The sequence below is a fragment of the Chinchilla lanigera genome, unplaced genomic scaffold (genome assembly GCF_000276665.1).
Source record: "Chinchilla lanigera isolate Chin_1 unplaced genomic scaffold, ChiLan1.0 scaffold00067, whole genome shotgun sequence".
NCBI classification, from domain to species: domain Eukaryota; kingdom Metazoa; phylum Chordata; class Mammalia; order Rodentia; family Chinchillidae; genus Chinchilla; species Chinchilla lanigera.
The window spans coordinates 1072123-1083271 of NW_004955468.1; the positions used below are offsets into that span (position 1 = coordinate 1072123).

General features: G+C 49.1%; 1 protein-coding gene across 1 annotated transcript in view; it reads right to left on the minus strand.

The window, feature by feature from the left end:
• Catsperg (catsper channel auxiliary subunit gamma) overlaps nucleotides 1–11149 on the minus strand; it is a gene marked incomplete in the record, with an annotated part of 43608 nt that overhangs the window by 15926 nt on the left and 16533 nt on the right. Inside the window, 9 exon segments of the mRNA XM_013522464.1 lie at nucleotides 431–546; nucleotides 630–788; nucleotides 1246–1357; nucleotides 2412–2541; nucleotides 2639–2689; nucleotides 3519–3635; nucleotides 3820–3879; nucleotides 5089–5226; nucleotides 7313–7484. Coding sequence (XP_013377918.1) covers nucleotides 431–546; nucleotides 630–788; nucleotides 1246–1357; nucleotides 2412–2541; nucleotides 2639–2689; nucleotides 3519–3635; nucleotides 3820–3879; nucleotides 5089–5226; nucleotides 7313–7484 — 1055 coding nt within the window.

Here is an 11149-nt window from a genome sequence, read left to right on the forward strand (position 1 = left end):
CTCCCTGTGGAGTTAGGATGGCCTTGAACTATGTAGCCCAGGCTGCACGTGAACCTTCAGCTATCTTCCTGCTTCAGCTTTCCAAGTGCTAGGATTATGTGTGTACCAGTATGCCTGGCTGCACTTGTGATTCTTCTAGTTCCTTTTTTGTTCTTGTGATTCTTTAACACCCACTCTCCTTTCCTCCTCAGCGCCCTGTATGCATGGTTCCACCCCTGCCCGGAATACGAGTCAGCACCTCCCCACCTGGCTCATTCTCCTCAATCTTCAGCTTCCAGCTCTGACACCTCCGCCTTGAGGCCCTGCATGACTCGCCCTCCCGCTAGGCTGCATCCGGTCCTCCTCTGAGCTCCCCTATCCCAGCCCGGAAGGAGCTGCTCCCAGGGTTGGGAGCTTCTGGGGCCACCGGTATGTGTCCCCATCTTCTTACCCCTGCCTGTCCAACTGGTAGTGGCTCTGCTGCTCATACAGCAGCAGCTTCTCCACAGGCAGGAGCCTCTTGATCAGGCGACCCTGCCCGCCGCCCTCGCCCTCGAGGTACACCAGCTGCAGGGGAAGGCGGTCAGTGAGGTGCTGTCGGTACCCTGCGGCGAGCGCCCCCGTGTGGCCCCGCAGCACCCTCCGGGCACCTGGTACAGCTCCCTGTCTTCGTAGAAGAAGGTGACCCAGGTCTCACTGGCGGCATAGAGGGAGGACTGCTTCAGCAGCTGCAGACTGGAGTGGATGCTCCAGCCCCGGGACGGGAACAGCCGGTACACGTGGTAATTGCCCTCCAGGAGGTACCAGATCTGCCGGGCAGTGGGCTGTGTGTCTGGGCCGTGGGGACCTTCAGTTCCACCCTCCTCCCTCCGCCCAGCGCTGAGGCTTGGAGCCCAGTCGAGGTGGGACCAGGTGAGCCCCACGCTTCTCGGCAGAGCCGTCGCTCTACTTGCCCAAGCCCCTATGCCAGAACGTTCGTTCTTTCGTCTGTGTGTTTGTTTTTTGAGACAGGGACTCGCTATGTCGTTTCGGCTGGCTTTGAACTCACTGTGATCCTCCTGCTGCAGCCTCCTGAGTGCTGGTGCTATGTGACTTTGACAAAGACTCTTACCCTGTCCGCCTTCCAGGGTTCTGTTATGGATGGGGCTTCTGACGCCCTTTCCCAGAGTCCCTGAGGATACCCCCACGCTCAGCCCCTTTGCCCTGACAGGGGAGGTGGATTTGGGCTGAACAGAGAGGGAGTGGGGAGTGGCCAGGGCAGCCCACCTCTTCAGTCTCTGTGATAATAGCGATGTCTCCACCAAATGAGTTGACCAGGTATTTGATGCTTAACTCTTTGGGGAAACCCGCCAGGTAGGTGTAGTTTTCTTCATTGTAGCTATAAGGGGCAGAGACAGGGAGCTCAGAGCCTGGGCATCCCGAATAGCCGCTCCTCAGCACCAGGTCTAATATAACACAGGCCCCACTGATCAGTTCTCTGCTACCTTGTGAGCCAGTGCAAAGGGCCCTGGACTCCCAGCTTCTTCTCCAACCCCACAGCCCTGGTGACTTTCTGTCCTCAGAGTCCCTGTCTCCCCATTGGTAGAGCAGAAGCAGTTTGCTATCCAGCACAGAAGTGGTGAGAAAGTGGGAAGTGCCCTAAACTGTCCTCAGAAAATGTGCTTCCCCTGCTCATAAAGTTTTGTGGGGCTTTTTTTTTTTTTTTTTTTTTTTTTTTTTTGTGGTTTTTATGCAATTCAGGCCGGTCTTGAGCTTACTTTGTAGCCCAGGCTGGTCTCAAATTTCCAATGATCTTCCTGCCTCAGCCTCCCGAGTGCTGGGATTACAGGCATACACCACTGCGCCTGGCTTAAAATTTCTTTTTTGTCTATTTATTGTGACAGGGTCTCAGGGTCTCACTATGTGTATAGTTGAGGCTGGCCTTGAACTCACTATGCAGTCCAGGCTGGCTCTGAACTAGCAGCAATCCTGTAACAGCCTCCTGAGTGCACCACACCCAGCCACATAAAGTTTCATTTTAAGGAAGACTCCCAGGCGTGGTAGCACGTGCCTGTAATCCTAGCACTCTGGGAGGTCGAAGCAGGGGGACCACAAGTTCTAGCTCTGATAGGGCAACTCAGCAAAACCCTGTCTCAAAATTATAAAAACAAAAAGGACTGGGGATGTAGCTCAGTGCAAAGGCTCTAGGTTCAATCCCCAGCACCACAAAGTAAATATATATATTTCCCCCATCCTATCCCTGAGTACCCTAATCCATTGTTCCCCACCCTCAGTACTGACATAGTCACCTGGGCCTTCTCTGAAGGCTTAGTGACTTCTGAAAGCCCGCATACACACACACACACACACACACACACACACACACACACACACACACAGTGGGTCTGGGGGTCACACTCTGCCTGGGCCACCCAGGGCAAGGCCCTGCCTACCTCTGCAGGAGGAAGTTGCCCCAAATGAACAGCAAGTTGTTGTAGGTGTTAAAGAACATGCCCTTGGGCACCATGGGGGAGCTGGTGTACTTCTCGGTGCCTACCATCATCAGGAACTCCAAGCCAAGAGCTGATTGGAGCCAAAGAGGAGGACAGAATACAGCACACAAATAGGGTCACCCGGGCCCCTACCCACTTTGGGGGCCACCCTTGCCTTCCCCTCCTACCATCAGGGATGAAATCTGGGATGATGTAGAGGACTTCTGAGTCATCACTGACTGTGGGTGAAAACACAGCAGAATCTCCTGAAACTCCAAGCTTCCCAAACCTGAAGCTAGGGCTAGCTATGGCCCCCTCTACCTCCCCAAACCTTCTCCAAGGCTTGCTTCCCATTTGGGTCAGAATTCCTTGAGGTGAATTCTAAAAATGTACTGCCTCTGAGAGGACGTGTCCAATTAAGGAATGAGACTTCTCTCCTCTGGCCCCCTGGCTGGGGTTTTATGCAGTGCACAGCCTATACAACTGTATCTGGTAGCCTGGTTTTCACTGCAAGGGAAATGAAATCAAACCTACTTTTCGTGAGTCCCACAGCCTTTCCGGATCTGGATCTGCTCACTTCAATCTCATTCCCTGTCCTCTTTTTTTGATTCCAGCTACATGGTCGCTGAGTTTTCTGCAGCCCACCAGAGTCTCTATTCTCCACTCTACTATCCCTTTCTATCCCTTTTGTCCCGCTTCCCCGCACTGGAGATTGAACCTGGGTCTTCATCCCAGCCCCTTTTTTAATTTTTTTTTTTTTCCAGTACCGGGAATCGAACTCACGACCTCAAGCTTGCCCGGCAGGAACTGTGCCGCTGAGCTAAATCTGCAGTCCCAAGCCCCTTTTTTTGTTTTTTGCGACAGGGTCCCTAAATTGTCCAGGTGGAACTTACAATCTTCCTGCCTCAGCCTCTCTCAGTGCTAAGATTACAAGTCTGTGCCACCACGCGCAGCTGCTATCTCTTTACCTAAATTTGACTTGAACAGCCCCGCCCCTCCTGTGCCTGCCGGGCTGACCTCCCTCTGGATGGAGAAAATGGTCACCCCGCCCCCCATCGCCCCCGTTACTCAGGCTGTAGCGGACCACTTGGAAAGACTTGGCGGTAAGGCCTCCGATTTCCACCAGCAGCAGGATGTTGTACTCGCCCGAGATGAACACGGCCCATATAATGGAGCAGTTGCCAACTGCGGATGGAAGGTGGGTCCACAGCTGCAGGGGATCCAGCCACCCACTGCCGCATCCTGGGAGGCCCCGGTGCTCCACACCCCCCAGGACCCACCCGGGCCGGCCCTCCCCTCCCGCATCCCGCAGGCTCCTCCCCCACCTCCATAGCCCCAAACGGTCCCGCTCCACGGGAGGTCGCAGTACCAGAGATCTGCTCACACACGGACCTGCCCTTGGGCAGCATCTCGAAGGTCACGCGGCCCTCTGTGGAGTGAGAGCACGCTCAGGCCCTTCCCACCCTGTCGCAGCCCCCAGCTCCCCGAGGGGGTCTCCCAGTGCCTCGGGACCTTTCCCTCAGGCACCCTGTCCCAGCGCAGTGAGTCTGCCTCCGGGCACAGGAATGGGCTCAAGTCAGGGCTTGTGACTCAGAAAGGGTCAGTAAGAGGCTACTCCCTTTCTGGCCTCCAGCTCCCAGGGGCCTTCCCCTACCCCTCACAGTGAGCCCAGGGCCTTTGCGCTGAGCTCCATCCCCAGACTCTTACGTTATACTTTTATTTTCAGATAGTCTAGCTGGGCATGGTGGCGCACACCTTGAATCCCAGCACTTGGGAGGCTGAGGCAGGAGGACTGTTGTGAGTTTGAGACCAGCCTGGGCTACAAAGTGAGCTCAAGGCCAGCCTGAACTGTATAGTGAGACCCTATCTCAAAAAGACCAAAAAAAATTTAAAAATTAAAAATTAAAATTAAAATTAAAAAAAAGAAGAGAGAGATAGGGACTTGCTCAATTACTATCTTGCCCAGGCTGGGTTTAAACTTTCAATCCTCCTTCTTCACCCTCCCAGAATTCTAGGATTACAAGCTTGCACCACCATGTCCAGCTCAGAAGCCATCATTAAACACTGCAAGAAAAGTCTACTTCAAAATGAAGCCAAATCATAGGGCAGATAATAACAAACCCTTAATAGTACCCACCATGGCCCTGGCCCAGTTCTAAAATTGTTACACACCAATTTCCTTTACCTTTATATCAACCAAAACAAGTAGGTGCTACTATCATCATTCAACCCCATTTTACAGATAGGGAAAAAGTCAGTGAGGTCAAATCAGCTTTCTAAAGCCACAAGCTAGAGTGCGAGAGAACAGTTTCTCTCTAGAATCTGCTACAGTAAGTTACTACACTATACTACCCCGCCCAGAGATGAAATCTGATGCATACAAATCCTGTAGGCCCCTGGATCAAGCCACGCCTGAAGCTGACACCTGGCCTTTTCATTTTTAGAAGTCCACAAATACTTTATGTTTGAAGGATTTTTTTCTAACTGGTCTACTTGGTAACCAAACATGTAGTGAAAGATAGACAACATACCCCCAAGCCTTATCTTTACAAACGAATAAACACACACACACACACACACACACACACACACACACACACGGTTCAGAGAAGTCTGGAGGGATCTTGGCTTCCCTTACCGGTGATGGTCCCGAAGTGCAGATAGCCCTCATGCTTGCCTGTGGTGAGGGCCATGACGTACTCAGAGCCGTTGCTGTGGAAAAGCACGGGACACAGCCTCTTGATGCACTCAGTGGCCAGGACCCGAACCCAGCTGCCTGGGGGACGCAGCACAGGGCCTCAGACCAGGGTGTCAGGACCTGGGCCTGGGCTCCCATCCTCATCCCACCGGCCTTAGGGAGCCCATGTGTTCAGGATGGCGTCTGGTGACCCTGGACAGTGGCAGCAGCTGTTTTTGAGAAAAGCCCCCTTCCTGGTCCTCTGTCCCTGAGGTCCAGCTGGTATGGGCCCCTGTCTCACTGCCCTGGTCAGAGTCACTGGTTTGGAACAGGACACGGGCAAGCTGGGCAAATGGGAGTGCATCCCAGCTGACAACCGTAGCAGACATGCCTTTCCTGCGGCCACAGAGGGCTCAGAGTGTCGCCTCGCTGGTGGGGTAGGAGCTATGGCACCCACAGGGAGAAGACAAGTCCTGATCCAGCTGTGCCTAAAAGCAACATGCTCCAGGCTATCAGCTACAGAAGCCTAGAAACAGCCCTTTTCTGTGGCTTAAACCATTTTCATTTGATTTCCCCCACTGTGAAAGGGCCCTAAAGGAGGAAAATGGAGTGGCTGGGAGGATGCACTAATGTAAATTATGGTACTTTTCCAGGAACCCAACCTGGGGAGAGAGGGTGCGCTACCATTCCCAGACACTTATTTTCTGATTTCTTATTTTGAAACAGGGTTGCCGGGCATGGTGGCACACACCTGTAATCCCAGCACTTGGGAGGCTGAGGCAGGAGGATCGTTGTGAGTTCGAGACCAGCCTGGGCTATAAAGTGAACTCAAGGCCAACCTGAACGGCATAGCGAGACCCTGTCTCAAAAAGACAAAAAAGGGCTGGGGATATATAGCTCAGTGGCACAGCACCTGCCTGGCACATGCAAGGTCCTGAGTTTGATTCCCGGTACCAAAAATAAATAAATAAATAAACAAGTGAAACTCAAACCTGCGATCTTCCTGCCTCAGCCTTCCTCAGGGCCGGGATTACAGGTGTAATCTGGCTACTACAGTATAGTTGTCTGTATATTACCTTACAAACTGACATCTCTCCTTTAGATGGGGAAACTAAAAGAACTAGGGTTTCAGTAGCATTTAAAAAATGAGGCCGGGGATTTAGCTCAGCGGCACAGCACCTGCCTGGCAAGTGCGAGGTCATGAGTTTGATTCCTGGTACCAGAAAAAAAAAAAAGAAATAATAAATTTTGGGCTGGGGATTTAGCTCAGCGGCACAGCGCCTGCCTGGCAAGTGCAAGGTAGTGAGTTCGATTCCCGGTACTGGAGAAAAACCAAAAAAAAGCCAAAAACCAAAAAATGAAAAGATCAGAAGTGTCTTGTTTTTCTTTTTGAGACAGGGTCTGCCTCTAGTCCAGTCCAGTCCTAACTCAAAATACCTTTTCCCTTTCTGATCAATCACCTCCATGGCTTTTCCTCAACAAGTGTGTGTGTGTGTGTGTGTGTGTCTGTCTGTCTGTCTCCTCTCGCTCTTTCCCTCTGACACACTGCATGCTTCCCCCATCCCTGTCTTTCTCTGAGTGTCTTTCTCACTGGCTCTTCTTTCATTCTTTCTTTTTTTGTAGTACTGGGGATTAAACAATACCACTGAGCTACTCTCCAGCCCCTTTCTTTTCTTTTCTTTTTGAGACAGGGTCTCATTATGTACTTCAAGCTGGCTTTGAGTTCACTGTGTAGCCCAGGCTGACCTCAAATTTGCAGCAATTCTCCTGCCTCAGCCTTCCAAGTGCTGGGATCACAGGTGTGCATCAACATGCCTGGCCATTTTTAATTTTAAAATAGGATCTTGTTAAATCACTAAGTCGTCCAGGCTGGGTGCGAACTTTCAATCTTCCTGCCTCAGCCTCCTGACTAACCAGGATTATAGGTGTGTACCACCACACCCGCTGCATCTCTCTTGGTTTGTCATCCTGCCATTCTGCCTGTTTACGACTGCGGCTTCCTCTCACTCTGTCTCTTCCCTCCCTGCTTGCACCTCCCTCTTGCAGTTGGCTCACAGTGTTGGCGGCGGTAAGGCTGGGGGAGCCCGGCAGGGTGGCTCACAACCTGGGTTGGCCCCTCCCTGCCATCAGCAGCAATGCCAACCCCAGGGTCTCCAGGGGTCCCCTCGCTTGAGGTGGTCCTCACCACTGCTGTGGCTGCGGTTGTAGAGCGTGGCATAGGTGCCTGTGAAATAGTAGACAAGCTGGTTCTGCCGAATGAAGAGAGTGCTCTCCGTGGAGATGGCGTCGTAGATGGTGGCCGAGAAGTCAGCCTGGGGGCAGTAGAAGGAGCCTACCCAGCAACTGTCAATGCTTAGCTGTGGGGGAGCAGAGGCCATGGTGAGCAGGTGACTAGACCTCAGGCCCCATGTTCTGCCCGGGGGCAGCTCCTGCTCTGACTACCTGGGACGGAGGGACACAGTAGTGGCTCTGGGTGCTCTCTCTGCCCACCTGTGGCTGCACCTTGGTAGCCAAAGTTCCCCAACATGGGGCAGAGCAGCAGACACCCCAGACCACAGCCACCTGGGCATTCTGTCCCCCTTGGAGCAGTATCCACTGTGCTCAGTGGCACTTGGCAGTCCCTGTGCCCTTGGCTACAAATACAAGATACCCCATGCCTTACTCAAGGGACATTTAGATAATTCCGGTCTACTGTGAACCCACTTCACTGTTGGGTTAACACCACCTAAATCCGTGGCCAATTACTAACACTGACAATGTCTCAAACAGCGGCAGCACCACCAATCTAGTTCATTCATTTTAAGACAGAGTCTAAGTCAAGTTTCTAGAACTCACTACAGTTTCTAGGTATATGATGTGTGCCAAACTGTGCAGCCCCAAATTCATGTGAAGCCCAACATGACTGTATTTAGAGATGGAGTCCTTAAGGAGGTAATGAAGATTGAATGAGGTGACAGGTATGAGGGTGCACATCTGTGATCCCAGAGTTTGGAAGGCAGAGGCAGGAGGATTGCTGAGAGTTCAAGGCCAGCCTGGGCTACATAGTGAGACCTTGTCTCAAAAACAAACAAACAAACTTCCAGGAAGATGTCACAGTGATGAGTAGCAGAGAAACAGCCTCTCCACAATTTGATGTCCAGACCCTGGAATATAGCAAGGGGTGGAAGAGGAGGAGGAGGAAAGTGGGTTCCCAGCACCCAGCAAGGATCTGCAACAAGAACTGAATCCCATGGGGAGAGAAAGAGAAGCGAGAGATCTCAACGCAGAAGGAGGAGGTGGTAAGTGGAGCTTTCTCCCTGAGCCCTGACTCACTGTGTGGGAGGAGAAGCTTGAATCTGCAGACACACAGTGACTACTGGCGACCTGAGTCCTCCACAGAGAATCGCACCTGTAGAATGGAGCAGTGGATGCAGAGGACTGCAAGGGCTGGTGAATTATCCAGGTTCAGATATGCCCCAGGAGAAGGTGATTGGCCAGTAGCCATCTTGGAGAGAGGCCAGCTGAGCTCAGAACTCAGAGCAGCTGTGGGCTGGCCCCATTCAGAGGCTCTCAGTGTCAGGGTGAGGCAGAACTGAGATCAAGTCAGTAGGAAATCAAGGATCTGAGTTCAAGCTGGCAGGAGGCACACACAGTGTTGCAGACTGAACAAATCCAGTTCCAACCTCACAGCCAGAAACCAGCGTGAACTTCAGTGGAACTAAAGGTGCAGGCTTCCTGGGATTATCCACTACCGTGCTGTAAATTTAAACTGGCTTGCTGGGATTAATCATCACAGATCTGGGCTCTGTCTGCCCACTCTGTCTACCAGGGACAGCAGAGACACATCCTGAAGTAGAAATTTTTTTTTCTTTTTCTCTTCTTTTTTTTTTTTTCTTGCTTTGTTTTATTTTGTTTTCTTTTTTCTTGATTGTTTGTTTCTGTTTATATATGAGTGTGGACATTGTTTCTAATTTTCTTGCTCTGTTCTTGTTCTGTTTTATTTCTTGCTATGCAGTTCAGGCTGGTCCTGAGCTCACTTTGTAGCCCAGGCTGGTTTTGAACTCACAATGACCCTCCTGCCTCAGCCTCCCAAGTGCTGGGATTACAGGTGTGTGCCACCATGCCCGGCTTTATTCCTTCTCTTTCCTTCTTGTCTCCTTCACCAATTTCCCAAAGTTTGTGTAATCTTCCTTTGTTCTCTAGCCTTGCTTCTAATCACTTCCTCTTCTATCTCTGTATTTGTCCCCCAGTACCCTTTAAATTTTCTCCCCTGAGGGTAAAATCACCATATTGAGAGAATATTTACTGTACACAATTTTTCTGGTTTTAGGTTTTGTTATATAACCACAATATAGTTCATATGATTAAAGTTGGCAAGGTAATAGTTACAATAGTTTGTCATTTTTGGACTGTGTTTGATGCTATTGTTATTGTTGATTGTACTTTGGCCAGCATGACAAAATTGTTCTAATCAGTTGTTCTTTCTGATATACCAAGACTGAGATTGCCTAAAGGTCATAAACAATACTATAGGTGAGTGCCAAAGAACCAGGGGTGAGGCCAAATAGGCACCAACCTCTCATCCCCAATAAATTGAAGAGGTAAGATCCTGCAACAGACTCAGAACCCAAAAGCTAGCTACACCTGGAAGACACCTCTGAGAAGCAGTCATTTCCTGAGTGTTCTAAATACTAGCAATGAAACTACATACCATAAGCAATTTATAAGCATCAACACAGATATTAACCTAAAAAAAAATAGAAAATGAGAAGACACTTTCGCAAGATGCAACCTCAGACTTCCCACCTACCAAAGGCAAACCCATGGGGCAATGAAGTGGAACAGTTCAAAAGCTACCCACGTGGACTCTGAAGTGGTAACAGTGGAAAGAACAAAGCAGAGGAATGAGGCTGTGGGAAAAAAATCAAATCAGAAATAATCTCTAAGATAACTAGAGAGATGGTGACATATTGAAAGACATGGTTAGTGACTCCAGAACAGATACTGATTTTAAAAAGTAGAAGATCTTAGGAAAATGATGGAAGCCATGACTGCCTAACATAGGAAAGAAATGGAATCCATAAAACAGATTCAGATATCCAGGAGATTAAAAATTCACTTGAAAGTATGTGCAGCAGAATGAGCCAGATATAGAAGACAGCATTGTGGTTAGTAATCATGAAAAGAAAGATTTCTTAAAAATAGCAAGGGACCATGGAAAATTGACAGCTGCTAGATGACGCAAAGAAGAATAACATAAATGGATCAGAGTCAATGAAAAAGCAGGAGATAGAGCAAACAACATAAAACACCTGTTCACAGAAGCAATGGCAGGAAACTTCTCAAGCATTGAAAAAGAATTTGATATATAGTAAGTGAGGCAGATAGAACTCCAATAGCTATGATAAAAAACTATAGCAAAGCATATAATAGTCAAGATTCCAGAAATTCAACACAAGAACAGAATATTAAAAGCCATTAGAGAAAAGAAACAAACCATGTATAAAGGAAAACCCACCAGAATCACAGCAGACTTCTCTTTTTTATGCATTATCTTTTTTATTTTATACTTGTAGAACAAGAATCTCAGTAATATATGTAGTTATTGTATTATACATAGACTGTTCAGAAATTGTATCTTCAACCTAAATAAAATAATTCCCATTAGCAAGTCACTTTTTCTCACAGCAGACTTCTCAACACAAACCCTCAAGTCAAGGAGAGCTTAAACTGAAATATTTCAAACCATACAAGAAAACAACCTCCAGCCTAGAATGAGGTACCCTGCACAACTATCTTTCAAAATTAATGGAGAAATAAGATACTTCTATTACAAAGAACACCTAAAGAAATTCACAACCACCAAACCAGCACTCCAAAATGTTCTGACAGACATTCTAGAAAGAGATAACAACACCTACAACTCCATGAACCCCAACAGAATAAATCCACCCAGCAAGGCAAGTAATTAAACAGAGGGGGGAAGAAAGGGAACCAACAACAAGAAAATAACATGACAAAGATAAGTCAATACATATCAGTT